Source organism: Capsicum annuum, chromosome 3 (assembly GCF_002878395.1).
Source record: "Capsicum annuum cultivar UCD-10X-F1 chromosome 3, UCD10Xv1.1, whole genome shotgun sequence".
NCBI lineage: Eukaryota > Viridiplantae > Streptophyta > Magnoliopsida > Solanales > Solanaceae > Capsicum > Capsicum annuum.
This window is the reverse complement of record NC_061113.1, coordinates 242,473,669-242,489,933: the sequence shown is the minus strand read 5'-3', so window position 1 is coordinate 242,489,933 and position 16,265 is coordinate 242,473,669. Positions and strand designations below refer to the sequence as shown.

At 35.2% G+C, this 16,265-nt stretch overlaps 1 protein-coding gene across 1 annotated transcript; it reads right to left on the bottom strand.

Annotated features, from left to right (window-relative positions):
- Positions 1 to 389: 389 nt before the first annotated feature.
- On the bottom strand, positions 390 to 15,577 carry LOC107862720 (gamma aminobutyrate transaminase 1, mitochondrial). Its single transcript, XM_016708359.2, has 20 exons — positions 15,376 to 15,577; positions 15,210 to 15,265; positions 12,208 to 12,290; positions 8,807 to 8,934; positions 8,499 to 8,583; positions 8,348 to 8,420; positions 7,547 to 7,644; positions 7,345 to 7,437; positions 6,977 to 7,050; positions 6,851 to 6,889; positions 6,674 to 6,762; positions 6,517 to 6,593; positions 6,354 to 6,428; positions 1,990 to 2,121; positions 1,822 to 1,909; positions 1,660 to 1,738; positions 1,300 to 1,390; positions 1,137 to 1,215; positions 941 to 1,056; positions 390 to 798 (listed from the first exon to the last, which is right to left on the bottom strand). The coding sequence occupies exons 3-20, from the start codon at positions 12,262 to 12,264 to the stop codon at positions 727 to 729; spliced, it is 1,545 nt and encodes a 514-aa protein (XP_016563845.2). The 5' UTR covers positions 12,265 to 12,290; positions 15,210 to 15,265; positions 15,376 to 15,577; the 3' UTR covers positions 390 to 726.
- Between the last annotated feature and the right edge of the window lie 688 nt (positions 15,578 to 16,265).

The following is a 16,265-nucleotide window of genomic DNA, read 5'->3' as shown; positions in this document are numbered from 1 at the left end:
GAAAATATTGTAGTTTTTTTACACTCACTTTTGTTGGACATTTTGTATGTGTCGTACACTTTTAAAAGTATTTACATTTAATTTTTTGTTGTTGCTATATTTACATTTGGTTACTGCTGTATTGCATTGTTGCATGTTGTACCACAAGTGATCGATTTTATATTAAATTTAATTAATTAATTTAATAAAAACCGACCATTTTTGGTCAATTTTTTTTTCCTAAAATTTTTTTCTCAATTTTAACAATATATATATATATATATATTAAAACAAAACGACCACTTATGATTGATCTTTAAAAAACTACCCATACTTTACCGACCACTATGATTCCGAAATACAAGATGATTAATCTGTAATTGTTAAGAATATTATTAGCAAAAAGAGGCTTTAGAAAAAATGTGCATTAAGATACAAACCCGAACATATTCAAATACCAAATAATTACAAGCATTCCATGCAATTGACTTTCAAAAGTTTGTAACGCATTAATCTCGGGTGACAATTGGTAAAGGGGATAGACATCTTCATCAATGAGTCAACTGCTGGAACTATACTGCAAGTAAAATTACAATCCAAAGAAAGAGAAGAGGAGCAACTTGGGACTTTAAATTATATTTCTTACTTCATTCTGGACATCTGCATAATATCCATGATAATTTTTTTTTTTTATTGTGCTTGAATTTATTTTTTCACCATCATCAAGCTATTACGGTCAACTAGCATTTACTTCTGAGACTTGAGTTCTTCCACCCTCTTTTCAGTTTCCCTCAATGCTTTCCCATAGATGCTAATCAACTGCACAAAGGAAAATATAGTTCAGATTTACACAGCATCATCAGATAAGAGATCAAACAGCAAAGCTATCACAAGAAACCACAAAAACCGATATAAAAGTGTGTATATGTATATAAATGCAAGCGCCGCGCCATAAACATACCTCGTCAACTTCTTCTGGAGTCACTATAAATGGAGGAGACATCATGATAGTATCACCAGCAACACGTACCAACATACCATTCTTCTGACACTGCGCACCAAAATATGTACCAATACCTGAGAAGCAATGAGAAGTTTGAATGAGCTAAGAGTTTAATGCGACCTTCAATTGAAGAGCCACTGAGGAAATTGCATACCCCATTCAGGAGGGAAAGGATCATTAGGAGATTTGTTATCCACAAACTCTGTGGCAAGGATCAAACCAGTTCCCCTAATCTACAAAAAAAATAAGAAAGAAGCAAATGAATAGTCAAACCTTAGCTGTTTCGATCACACTTATATATAAGTGATTAGATCTACCTCTCCGACTATGGGACTGTCAGAAAATGCTTTCAGACCTTCTTGAAACTTTGGGGATATTTTTTTTACTTTCTCAACCATATTGTCTTCCCTGAAATAATTTGAACATTTTCATATATTTAGCACTAGCTAAGTACAATAGCTAATGGACATGTACAATTTTAACAGAATTCTTGATTATCAAGCCCAATGTCTATATATTAAAATACAGAGTTATCCGTAATCATAATATTAAAATAAGCAGACCATACTAGTAATAATTTATATGCAAGTTGCAAATGAGGGAAAACAGACTAAAAGTACATGTTCATACAAATTCACAACTGGAAGGAAGTTGGAAGGAAATTCAAGTGTACATACTTGTAGATCTTAAGAGCTTCCAATGCCACCGCGCATGCAACAGGATGCCCAGAATAAGTGAATCCATGTGAAAAGGAACCTAGTTACAGAAAAAAATTCAGCTCTTCGTCTAACAGACAAAGGAAATGATTTAATATCCTATCAAATAAATAGAATGCTCACCAAGTTTATTGCTTTGAGAATATATTACATCAGAAATTTCAGGGCTTACAAGAACAGCTCCAATTGGCATATATGCGGAAGAAAGAGCCTGAAAAACATTTCAGGAAGGAAAATTTATACATCCATATATAAGTTGGTATAGCTGAGATAGGATGTTCTTTTACCTACCTTTGCTAAGGAGACAAGATCAGGTTTGATGTTATACTTGTCACAGCCAAACATTGTTCCAAGCCTCCCAAAAGCACAGATGACCTCATCCGCAATGAAAAAAATGTCATATTTCTTCACTACAGCTTGGATCTATAAATGAAAGGGAGAAAATGTTGTTTCAGTAATGTATAAGCATAATGTGAAGGAATAAAAATCGATAATTGCAGAAACTGTGAGAAATAATAGAGAAAAATATTATTGAATTGTGTGCCTACATAATTACATTGACACCCTATTTATAGACACTACATTACAATCCTTTTCCACGTAGGATTTTGTATACTATTTCTATTCCTACTCATATTCTAACACTCCCCCCTCAAGCTGGTGCATAGAAGTATAGGTACCTAGCTTGTTACAAATATAATTAATACGCGGACTGATGAAGGACTTGGCGAAGATATCAGCAAGTTGATCACTTGACTTCACAAATTTTGTAATAATATCTCGCGAGAGTATCTTTTCTCTAACAAATTGACAATCAATCTCTATGTGCTTGATTATCACATACAAGTTCCATCTTATTAGTTTCTCCAAATTTTAGTTCTCTCGGCAATTGTTTGATCCAAATCAGCTCGTAAGTTGCTGCAGCCATCGCTCGATATTCTGCTTCAGCACTAGATCGAGCAACCACACTCTGTTTCTCACTCTTCCAGGACACCAAATTACCTCCTAAAATACAATATCCAAATGTAGAACGTCTATCAAAAGGTGATCCTGCCAAATCAACATTTTTATATCCAATGATACGCTCATGGCCTCGATCCTCGAAGATTAGTCCTTTACCTGGAGATGACTGTATATATCGCAAAATACGAATAACTGCATCCCAATGACTATCACAAGGGAAGTCATAAACTGACTTACGACACTTATCGGAAAAGAGATGTTAAGTCTAGTCACTGTGAGATAATTCAACTTTCCAACCAACCACCTATACCTTCCAGGATCACAGAGTGGCTCCCCCCGTCCTCATCATTCTTATCTCCTCAAGAATGTCTAAAGCATACTTGTGTTGAGAAATAACAATACCTGATCTGGACTGAGCAACCTCAATACCTAGAAAGTATTTCAATTTGCCGAGGTCTTTAGTCTGGAAATGCTGAAAGAGATATTGCTTCAATTTAGTGATACCATCTTGATCATTGCCAGCGATAACAATATCAGCATAAACCACCAAATAAATACACAGATTTGATTTGATTCAGAATGACAATAAAACACTAAATGATCATCTACACTACAAATCATGTCAAACTCCTGAATCACTGTGTTAAACTTTCCGAACCAGGCTCGAGGGGACTGTTCCAAACCATAGAGTGACTTGCGCAATTGACATACAAGGCTACTAAACTCCCCTTGAACAACAAAACCAAGTGGTTGCTCCATATAGACTTCTTCCTCAAGATCACCATGCATAAAAGCATTCTTAATGTCCAATTGCTAAAGAGGCCAATAACGAACAACAATCATAGAGAGAAAAAGACGAACTGATGCAATTTTAGCCACGGGAGAGAAAGTGTCACTATAATCAAGCCCAAATATCTGTGTATATCCTTTGGCAACAAGGCGAGCCATCAGCAGATCAACCTAACCATCTGGACCAACTTTGACTGCACAAACCCAACGGCAACCAACAGTAGATTTACCTGCAGGAAGGGCAAAAAGCTCCCAAGTACCACTCGTATGTAAAGCAGACATCTCATCAATCATAGCTTGTTTCCATCCTAAATGGGAAAGTGTTTACACTGTACTCTTAGGGATGGAAATAGAGGACAAAGATGATACAAAAGCATAATGGGGTGATGACAGACGATGATAACTCAAGAAAGTATAATGTGGGTTAACATTACGAGCGGATCTTATACCTTTTTGAAGTGCAACTGATTGGCTAGGAGGAGGCAGATACACAGTAGGGGAAGCGTCAGGCGCATGACATGAATTATCTAGGACTAATGCTGGATGTGGGCGGCGGTGATAAGTCAAAAGTGGTGGCACTGCAGTTGGAGATGGAGAAGTAATCGTAGATTCCTCAAAGATTGATGTAGGTAAGACTGGAGGTATGAGTAAAGCCTCAGAGATATCAAGATGATCAAATGATATATAGTAAGGTTGAGATTAAAAGAATGTGACATCGACAGACATAAGGTAGCGAACCAGATTAGGTGAATAGCATCGATACCCTTTTTGAACTCTAGAGTAACTAAGGAAGACACATTTGAGAGCACGAGGGGCTAATTTATCTTTTCTTGGAGCTAAGTTATGAACAAAACATATGCTCCCAAAAACATGAGGAGGATAGAGTAGAAATATGACTGAGGAAATAGTATGGAATGGGGAACCTGATTTTGGATCGAAGATGATGGCATTTTGTTGATGAGATAGCAAGATGCGCGGACTGCATCGCCCCAAAAACACAATGGAACATGGGATTCAATGAGAAGAGTGCGAGCACTCTTAATGAGATGCCTAATTTTCCTTTCTGCAATACCGTTCTGCTGAAGGGTGTATGGACATGATATTTGGTGAATGATTCTTTGATGAGTCATAAACTCCTGAAACTGGGAGGATAAATATTCTAGGGCATTATCACTACGAAAAGCACGAATAGAAACACCAAATTGATTTTGTATTTCAGAACAAAAACTTTTGAATATAGAAAATAACTCGGAACGATCTTTCATCAAGTAAACCCAAGTACATCTTGAAAAATCATTAATGGAAGTAACAAAGTAACGAAATCCTAAGGGTGAACCGAACTAGGGCCCCAACTATCAGAATGAACTAATGAGAAAATAGACACTGAACGACTCTCAATACTGCGTGAAAATGTAGCACGAGTGTGTTTTCCAAGTTGACACGACTCACAATCTAATGTGGATAGACTAAAACTAGACACCATCTTTTGTAGCTTGGATAGACTCGAATGTCCTAAACGTTTGTGAATAAGATCGGAAAGGTCTGTAACGAAGTATGTTGTGAAGGAATTTGTGGTCCTGCATTAGAAAAGAATTATCAAAAAAGAGTTAAAATACAATGAAGGGCACGTGTCAAACGACTAAAAGATGCAAGATTAAAAGGACAACCAGGGACATAAAGAACAGAAGATAGGGGTTTGGCTTGTCCAACTCCTTTTGGTTCTGTTCGGATTCCATTAGCAAAAGTAATAGCAAGAAGAGATTGTGAATAAACAATATCAGACACAAGTGATTTGTCACAATAAATATGATCAGAAGCACCTGAGTTGGACTCATGATCCAAAGATAAGACATTGTGCAGTTGAGGCTATTGGTAGAGATATATGATTACTTGCTCGATACTGAAGATACTCATTATATTTCTTGTCAGATAAATACACCCATTGATCACCTGTGGTGTTAGACTAAGCAATATGAGCATTTTTAAATGATCGACCATGCAAAGAACAACATATTTCATATTTCACAAATATGTCCAAGCCTATTACAATAACTAGACTTTGGCCGAGAATAGCATACGCCACGAGTATGTTCAAGCCTTTAACAATAACTACACCTAGGTCGAGATCTTCCAAATTGACCTTCCCCTAATCGATTCTTCATAAATTGTGACGTTTGAGTTTCTGATCTCCTCATTAAAATTCCGATTTAATCGGGAAAAAGAAATATTGTTGAAAATTGGTCGGGAAAAAGAAGGGTCGAAGGATATAAGATCTGATGTACAGAAGTTGCTCAGAATCAAAAAATAATCATATGAGCAGCCTCGGAATGAAGAGGCGAGGCTACTGAAAAAAAAAACTATCGAAAAAGTTGGCGGAATTGCCTGCATGCGCCGGCACGTGGACTGACGCGCTCGCCGGAGAATATCTTCAAGCGGCGCGTGTGACGCCTATTCTCGGCGACTTTGATTGGGGTTTGCTCGCCGAAAAGTTCTGAACATGATGGTGGTGTTGGTTTGTCTTGAAATACACCGACGAAAAATATATTTATTTGGACAGCGACTTTTGTCACCTAAAAACGACATAGCGACGCCGGAATGATATTTTTCTCACGAACTCTCCAATACCATGTGAGAAATAATAGATAAAAATATTATTGAATTGTGTGTCTACATAATTACATTGACACCCTATTTATAGACACTACATTACAATCTTTTTCTACGTAGGATTTTGTATACTATTCCTATTCCTACTCATATTCGAACAAAAACAAAAGAATTTGTAGCTGCATCCCCGATTGAGCATATTCTAAGTAGTAATGCAAAAAATTAGCAATGCAAAAGCGATATAGCTTCCTCCTCCTAAAATGAAAAGGAACAGAAAAAAAGGCAAAGAAAACTACCTTATCAAAATAGGTTGCTGGAGGAGGTATGACACCTCCTGCTCCCATGACTGGTTCAGCAATGAAAGCAGCTATCTGAGGTGAAAAAGCAAATTAATCAGAAGCAATAAATCACCCTCAATGCACAAACCAAGTAGCAGGAATTGAAGTTGACGGGAGTTACTGTTTCAGGCCCCTCTTTGATGATAAGATCTTCCAAATTTTTTGCCAACCTGGTAGAGAACTCCTCCTCTGTCTCACCTGACATACAGTTCAACAGAAAATGATTTAGTACACCATAAGAAGAGGAAAAGTAAGAGTCAGTAAGAATAAGTAACAACCTGGCTGATGATAACGCCAATAATGAGGACAGTCGGTGTGCAGAACAAATGGAGCAGGAAGATCAAATTTTTGATGTAATGCAGGAAGACTGCAAAAGAAAGTATTAGCAAACAGATACTTGTAGCAAACTAATGCATCTCACTGATTTTGATTACCGAAGGTGTTTATTCTCTTACCCAGTGAGACTAGCAGAAATAAGAGTTGAACCATGATATCTGTCACAATGAATGAATAAAAAACGTTATGTAAGCTAAAGGAAAAAGCAACCAAAAGAAAATAATAAATAGAGATTCACAGATTACGCTTTTGCTCGAGCTATAAATTTCTTCTTGTTTGGCCTTCCAAGAGCGTTGTTGTAATACCAAACCAGCTTCACCTATTTTGGAGTACAAGGTAAAAAGCTACATATTATCCTCATATACTTCTTCACATAATATCCTGCTATATGTTATCAAACACCCAAAAAATAAATTCAAGCAACTACTGTATAAATTTCATTTGATGCCTAACAGAACTGGCACACACGAAAAAGAAAAAGAGAAAAATGTCCCAACTCTTTCATTATCCCCAACATATGGAGTTCTTCTGATGGCTATCAAGTGCTGTAAGGAAAGAACTGAGTGCTAGTCCAAGATTATAAAATTATGTGCTAGAAAGCAATAAGCAAAACCTGGGTATCATTGGCTTCCGATCCGCTATTTGTGAAAAAAGCTTTTGCCATTTTCTTTGCAGTAAACATATCGAGGAGGTCCTTTGCAAGATCCTGTATATTTGAAAATCAATCAGCCAAAGATCCAAGTAAAACTTAAAAACCAAAATTCGAACATCACTTAGTTTTCCTTTTTCATGTAAATGCTCAGGGTTTGCCATACCAAAGAAGGTTTTGTAGTACGGTTCCAAAATGAATGATAAAAGGGCAATGTGTTCAATTGTTTAGTGGCAGCATCAACAAGGCGAGGCTCGTTCCCCCCTACAAGAATATTTAAGTTGGTAAAGCAGTGTACACATGCTCCAGATACATCATAAATAAAAAAATCATTGCAAAGTTCCATAGCTGCCGGGAATTAACCATTGTCTGGGCACTGGGCAGTACATTTGAATAATGACATAAAAACCAAGATTCTTTATAGGACTGTCTCCTTCGATCATGCACTAGACTAGACTATCACAGTTCAACATGCAGACATTCAGCGTAGGGATGTAAGAATGGTATACATGTTGCAATTGTACAACAACAATAAATCTTAACACTTTCTTTTGAAAATTAATTTGCAGCTATAGCAAAGCCACTTCTACACCAAATGCAACATATATGGTTCAAGCTGTTAGTCTCCAACACATTTCAAATGCAACAAATCAAGAAAACATAGAGGACATTGACTATTAATAAAATGAAGATTCACGGCTTTTTCATTAATGGGGTCAACTTTAATTTAAAGTAAATCGTTTGGATGTTATGATCATGAAGCAAATAGTTATTGTCATTACTGAAAGAAATTATGCAGTTGAATTGTAAAAGAAAAACATCTTACATGGTGGAGAACTAAAGTGTGCCAATGTCTGACAAGAGATATTAACCAAACAGAAAAAACATACATGAAAGACGTGTATATATGTTAATATATTTGGAGCTAGAAGTACGCCAAAGACTGAATAAAAGGGATTGTAAGTACCTAATGCTGTGCACCACAAACCAGCCAGAGTATCAAGATACTTCCTCCCTTTATTGTCATAGACAAAGGATCCCTATTTCAAATTGTAAAAGTTGATCAGGAAAGATAAAGATTTCTCAAGTTAAACAAGAAAAGTAGAGGTAAATCCAACCTCAGACTTCTCTATGATCAAAGGATCCACATCAGTACTTTGCCATCCAGCAGTGAAGGGTGCCAACATATCATGACCCTTGAACCTGCAAAGTGGAGATATATTGGTTAAGAAAATTCTTTTATACTCGTCGGTGCAACTTTTATGTCAAAAGAGTGAAATATATTCAGACAATATACTGATAAACACACATGACTGAAAATGGAGAAGTTCTCATGAAGACATGCCATGTCATTCAGCAACAACTGTCCATAAACAACGAAGATGAAGAAAGAGATCCAGTGCTAAGAAACAGAAACAGAATTTACCCTTTATCAGTTCCAGAAATATCGTTTTCCAAAGATGTCTGGGTGCTATTATAGCTTGCCGGTGTTGTTTTAACTATATGCCCCTGTAAACTGCTTACTGCTGGAATATGCTTTGCATGGAAACCAGCCTACAAAACCAGATTAATTAGAGCAGAAATAACTTAATGGAACAATGCTGCTTCATGGAAATTAATTTGCCTAGACTTGAAAATCTTACACCTAAGGACAAGTCTAAGAGATCAATAGGATAGCTGGTGCATGGTGCTAAATATATTTAGGTCCAGCGGACCGTGCCAGATTTTTGTACATAGATTTTTTGTGTGAGGTTTTTACCTTCTGCAACCCTCTTATCAGGAATTTCCACTATATGACAACAAAATCTTACCTTTTCAAAAATACGTAATATGATAGCACAAAATGAACTTAAAAGCACTAGATAAGCATCTCAAGAAACTTCACTTCCCGTGTTACTCAATATTACATTTTGAAATAAGAGTCATGGCTGTAAATTCTTATAAATGACTGAATGAAATACTCCTTTGTGTAAGACATTCTATTCCAAGATTTCTCTTGTATATATAATGCCAAGGTCCGTGGTCAGATAATGTATATCTAAATGTGCACCCAATAGATGGTGATGCCCCAAATGCAATTTGGGAGTCATTGCAACTGTATATAAATAGTTGAATGATTGATTACCAAAAATACAGATTGTTCAAGAGACAGTCAACCAAACACCATCAAAAGAGTTTATTGATCTTTGGGGTTGTGAGGGAACACATACAATTTTGCAATTTTTTGGATGTAAAGCTAACTTTCGGTAATATCAATAAGTCGGTGTTAATAAGTTCAGTCTCTTATTGTGACTAATAATGTCAAACGAAGTTGCTATGAGTCAAGTTGCAATGAATTAATTATATGTCGCCCTTGCTTTTTCATCGACAATTCACTGGTCATTTGGCCACGTCTTTAGTTTTATATGTGCCAAATTTATTGCCACCAACGCTTTTTTTTTTCATGCATGCCAGATAAAAGAAATAGACATTATGATAAAGAAAGCTTCAATGAAAGAGGAAAAGGATTTTAAAGCTTCAATGAAAGAGGAAAAGGATTTTAATTTGGATGGTAAATATGCCAAGTCTGCTCAGTGCAAAGTATTGAGAATATATGGGATCCTATTTAACTGGACCTGGTTCCTATGTCGCTCGGACTCTTCAAAATTGTCAGCGGGTGCATGTCGAATTCTCCGAAAGTAGTGTATTTTTGGAGAATCCAACACGGGTACGGCATCGGAAGTGAAGAGTCTGCACAACTTAGCCTGGTTGTTTGATTGAGCTAATGAAGTTTGACATGAGAGGAGTAAGAGCCTGTCCGGATAAGCCAAAAGTTAAGTTAGAAATCCTAGGATATTTGGCTTATCTTTATTAGTTTGGCTTAAAATAAGTGCTTATAAGCACTTTTTAATTTTATCCAAACACCTAAAAGTGCTTAAAAGTTTTCTTGATTAAAAAACTCAGTAGTCGTTTGGACATGCTATTTCATCTCGTGATGTAAAATCATGAGATGAAATGAGCAATTGGACATATGATTTAACACTGATTTCATCTCATGATTTCATGTCATGAGATGAAATCCCAAATTCTCCAAAAAGCTTGATTTGAGATTTCATATCATGATTTGAGATTTTTCGGATACAAAAATTGACCCACAAGTTTATATTTTATAAAAAAATAAAACCTCACCATTTATATCTATCAACCATTTATTTCATATGTAAATAAAATTTAAAGTTCATATTATTACTCTTTAAACTATTTATATCTCATATAACCATTACTCTCACAAACATAAAGTTTATTATTACTTCATACCAACTCCTACCTTACCATTTATTATTCACCAAATTCATTATTGAAACAAGAAATGAACGATTATGATATTGACATAGAAGTGACAATTGTCCTAGCTTGTGCAGTGTTACATAATTTTTTGCGAGAATACCAAAGGAGTGATGAAATATTCACGGTATATGAACATGAAGATATAGTTACAAATGATATTGACCAACAAACTGCTCAAAGTAATAATATTGGTTCGTTTTTTCAGTTATTTGATTGAGAAATGCAAGCTCAGATTCGTACAATGTGGGAGAATTATATTAAAGAGTAGTACACTAAAACTAATCATGTTCAATTTTACTTTTTTATAAAACTAAAGTTTGATCAATAAATATTGCATTTTATGGAATAGCTTTGTGATAATGTATTATAGTTTGTTACAAATTTTTGCTTATTTGGTAAAACTATATGAAGAATTGGGGTAATTTAGATAGTTTTTACAACTTATGGAGTTTTTATGTTTATGAGAACACACACAACATGAAAAGTTTAAATTGCATATAAGTTTAATTTCAACTCATGATTTCATCTCACTTAGCCAATCCAAGCAGGATGTAAGTTGGTTTTCCATTTGATCATGGACAGATGAAGCTCCTGATCGCCCTTGAGGACCAAGGGGTTGTTAACGGGGGAATACTGATATCTCATATGATTCAAGAATAGGATAGCTAGGGGTAGTAGTACTCTATGTTTGCAGAAGTGTACATGAACCTACAGGAAGTAGTACTCTATGTTTGCATAAGTGGACATGGAGTTGGTAATTTACCCATTTGTTTTTATTTCTCATAAGTTCCCTTTATCTCATTTTGCCCCCTAGGTCTTCTATTGTGTATCACTACTTCCTATCTCATAAGTTCCTTTTATCTCATTTCAACTCATGATTTCATCTCACATAGCCAATCCAAATAGGGTGTAAGTTGGTTTTCCATTTGATCATGGACAGATGAAGTTCCTGATCGCCCTTGAGGAAGAAGGGGCTGTTAATGGGGGAATACTGATATCTCATATGATTCAAGAATAGGATAGCTAGGGGAAGTAGTACTCTATGTTTGCAGAAGTGTACATGGATCTAGGGAAGTAGTACTCTATGTTTGCATAAGTGGACATGGAATTGGTAATTTACCCAATTGTTTTTATTTCTCATAGGTTCCGTTTATCTCATTTTGCCCCCTAGGTCTTCTATTGTGTATCACTTGATTCCGTCATGGCTTTATTACAACTTACAAATGTGGAGAACAAACCTCCTTTACAATAATACTAATTACATTCCTCAATGGTCATATTTTCTGTTTGCCTCAATCGCCCCCCCCCCCCCCCCCCCAAAAACAAAAGTACCATTTGATATATTATTCACATTCTATCTAATAAGTAAAAAATCAAAATAAATAAATCCATTAAAAAACATAGAAAACAAATAAAAGAGAATAAAAAAAAGGAGATTCAACAAAGAAAGTTAATAGTGTTTAACAAGAAAACAAACAGAATTAAGAAAAGAAACAAAACCTGTGCTTTGATGGCTGCTTTAATGGAGGATCCAAGAAGACGAGAAATCTTAGCCATTGATATGACCTTTCTAGAGAATCAATCTAATACCAAAAAAAATATAAGAAATTACACCTCTCTAAAGACGTGGCCAAATGACCAGTGAATTATCGATGAAAAAGCAAGGGCGACGTATAATTAATTCATTGAAACTTGACTCATAGCAGCTTCGTTTGATATTATTAGTCACGATAAGAGACCGAACCTATTAACACCGACTTGTTAACATGAAAAGTTTAAATTGCATATCCAAACAAAACTTTAATTTCAACTCATGATTTCATCTCACATAGCCAATCCAAATAGGATGTAAGTTGGTTTTCCATTTGATCATGGACAGATGAAGTTCCTGATCGCCCTTGAGGACCAAGGGGTTGTTAACGGGGGAATATTGATATCTCATATGATTCAAGAATAGGATAGCTAGGGGAAGTAGTACTATGTTTGCAGAAGTGTACATGGATCTACAGGAAGTAGTACTCTATGTTTGCATAAGTGTACATCGAGTTGGAGTTGGAGTTGGTAATTTACCCATTTGTTTTTATTTCCCATAAGTTCCTTTTATCTCATTTTGCCTCCTAGGTCTTCTATTGTGTATCACTTGATTCCGTCATGGCTTTATTACAACTTATAAATGTGGAGAACAAACCTCCCTTACAATAATACTTATTACATTCCTCAATATTCATATTTCCTGTTTGCCTCAAACACCTCCACCCCCAAACAAAAGTATCATTTGATATATTATTCACATTCTATCAAATAAGTAAAAAATCAAAATAAATAAATCCATTAAAAAACATAGAAAACAAATAAGAGAGAACTAAAAAAATTGAGATTCAACGAAGAAAGTTAATTGTATTTAACAAGAAAACAAACAGAATTAAGAAAAGAAACAAGACATGTGATGTGATAGCTACTTTAATGGTGGATCCAAGAAGACGAGAAATCTTAGACATTGATATGACTAGGGCTGGGCATAAAATACCAAAAACCAAATTACCAAACCGAACCAAAAAATTTGGTAATTGGTATTCGGTAATTCAGTATTTGGTATTGTGTTTGGGAGTAGAATTTTAATATTTCGGTATTCGAGATTGGGTTTGGTAAAAGATACTAATACCGTTTGGTATTCGGTAAAAAGGGCAGCTCGGTGTACTAAAACTAGCTAAAAAATTAAATTATTTTTTAAAGATTCTTCACACTTTAATATAAAAGCCTTCTTTTTCAACAAATCTAAAAGGAAGCTCATCAAGAATTATCATACGACACAATGCCTTTCTACACTCTTCTTGGTCAAATTTTCATGAAATAATTGATACATCATCCTTATTACCCCCTATAACCGGTTGAAATGCTATCTTTGATTGCCTAATATCAACATTCCAAGGTAGTTTTTTGCATCTTCCTATATGACCAAGCATTGTCGTCGTACCATGTTCTTTTGTATCAGCTAAATACCGTTGTTTACAGTAATTACACAAAGCCTTTTTATTTCCCTGCAAATCAACTTTAGGAATAAAATGATCCCACACAAAAGATCTTTTTCTCCTTTCTTTCTTTGCTTTAGACTCAACTACATTTGAATCAGAAGCTATACTTTCACCAATCACTTTATCAACTCTAGTATTTTGTGTCATCTAGTTGCATCAATGCGACTGTGATTTTAAAAGAAATAATCAATCAATGTGATTTTAAAAGCATATGAAAAATCAAATATGTAAAGCCAATAAGGTAGCAAAGAAGCTAGGCAAGAAACAAGAAGTAGCAATCAACAAATAATATGGTAACTGCAGCAAAGAAAATCACGGGAAAAACTTTTCAGACTTTCAGATGACTTTTTGACTCCACACCTTAATCAACACAAAAGAATAGTAACTAGTAGTCTGGACAATGTTTTCTGACTAGCAGATTAGATCTAATGGAGTGTCCAACAACAAAAAAAATACAAAAAACTTGATGAGGGAGATAGATATTCATGTCAAAAATAAGATTTCACAGTATTCTACATTAAGAAGGGATAAAGGGCAGCCCGGTGCACTAAATCTACCGCTATGCGCGGTGTCCGGGGAAGGGCCCCACCACAAGGGTGTATCGTACACAGCCTTACCTTGCATTTCTGCCAGAGGCTGTTTCCAAGGCTTGAACCCATGACCTCCTGGTCACATGGCAACAACTTTACCAGTTAAATTAAGAATGGATATCCTAAAGAAATCAAGAGAGTAAATCTACAGACAAAAATCAACTGCGTAATTCAAGCTTCAATTGTTAATGTAAGAGTTTTGTTATCAACATGGATATAACCAAAGTACAGACTCAAGCTTTTAAAGTGAAATGAAATATCTCAGTTTATAGCATTGGAGTATCAATGAGCACTTGACAAAGCATATACAATCCACTTAAGAGATGCAAAGATTTATTAACTTTGGCCAAAGCATTTATAACTATTTCAGGTATGGGCCCATTAAGATTACTGTTGAAGTGTACTTATTTATTATCTTCAATAATGTCATGGCAAAAGTGATTATAGCATAACTCAACCAAAAACACTGTAAACTGAAATGCTACATTAATATAAAATTGGTATCCAATGCAGTAATCTCTATGTTGGTCCTCTCTTAAGTAATTGGGTTCCATAAAGTCTACCGAACTAAAACAATGGTGGTGTATTTTTTTCTTTAAAAAGTTCAAGGCTTCAAGCTTCAATTGTAAATGTAAGAGTTCTGTTATCAGCATGGATATAACCAAAGTACAGACTCAGGCTTTTAAAGTGAAAACATCCAAATAATTTTGAACTTGCTTTCTTCTTCCTAAGACTGACATACTAATGTACCTTCAAATACAAAAGACTACCATAAAAAAAAGTTATCTTGGGATATTCTTAGACCACATCAAATAGCCCCTAGATTGTGGTTACTTAGACCATACCAAATGCTCCTAGATTGTGGTTAGGGAAGTCGTACCTTTTTCACTTTTGTTAGGCGGCGCAACTTTCCAAAAAAGGTGAAAAAAATCCAACCTGAAAGGCAATTCAGACTACTAGTTACAAAACAAAGACAACCAAGATTAATTTCCCAAAATGCAAGACAATCAACTCCAACCCAGACCCAGAGTGGAGAAAATTATTACCTGAGTGAATGATTGTGGGCAGCAAGCCAACAAGCTAGCAACAGTCGACCAGAAGAGCAAAAATTAAGCAAAAATTGAGCGAAAATTGAGCAAAAATTGAGCAGTTAATCTGAGAGAGAGACTGAGATAGTGAGATAGAGGAGAGAGAGAGGGGGAGAGAGGCGCTAACAGTGTGAGTGAAATCGTGAAAACCCGTTAACACACACAAAAAAAAAAAAATTGTGAAAAGCCTATTGCCCTTTCCCTTTGGGCTTGGCTTGCCTTTTGGGCCAGCCGGCCAGGGTAACTGGGTAATGACTAATGGGTATTGGAAAATTTAAGTGGGCCTATTTCTTATCGGGATATCGGGTAGCCCGATAAGAAATCATACAAACCGAGACCCCAACCGATAAATCATTAATGTAAATACTAAACCCGAAACCCCGGACCCCAAAAATCTAGAAACCGACCCATTAACCCGATAAACAAGTTATCAATTCGAATTAACGGTTTGAACCGAAAAATGCACAGCCCTAGATTACATTATTATTACTATCTACTAAAAACTTTTAAAAATTTAATACTTCTTTAATTTTTCTTATTCTAACGCTTTTATATTTATTTCTAGATTATTCAAATCTTCTTAAAATCAAATTTAGTTGATTTGCTTAAATTAATGAAAAAAGTTTTAGTTGTCATTATTTCTGATGACTTCTAATAAGGAAAGTTTTATCTAGAATATATTTAATTATTCTACTCTTAAATATTAGAAAAAAATAGTGAAAAGACGCTTTTTTCTTAAGTAAAGACTTTTGATGAAGGACAAAAAGTTCAAACAATATTTCTAAGGCACTTCACACTTTTAATATATTATTATTATTATTATTATTATTATTATTATTATTATTATT

Excerpts from the sequence above, each read along its gene's own strand:
- LOC107862720 (XM_016708359.2), bottom strand. The coding sequence starts at position 12,264 with ATGGCTAAGATTTCTCGTCTTCTTGGATCCTCCATTAAAGCAGCCATC. Across the intron at positions 8,935-12,207 it reads AAGCAGCCATCAAAGCACAG|GCTGGTTTCCATGCAAAGCA; the intron begins GTTTTGTTTCTT and ends CTGGTTTTGTAG. Across the intron at positions 6,890-6,976 it reads TTTATAGCTCGAGCAAAAGC|ATATCATGGTTCAACTCTTA; the intron begins GTAATCTGTGAA and ends TCATTGTGACAG.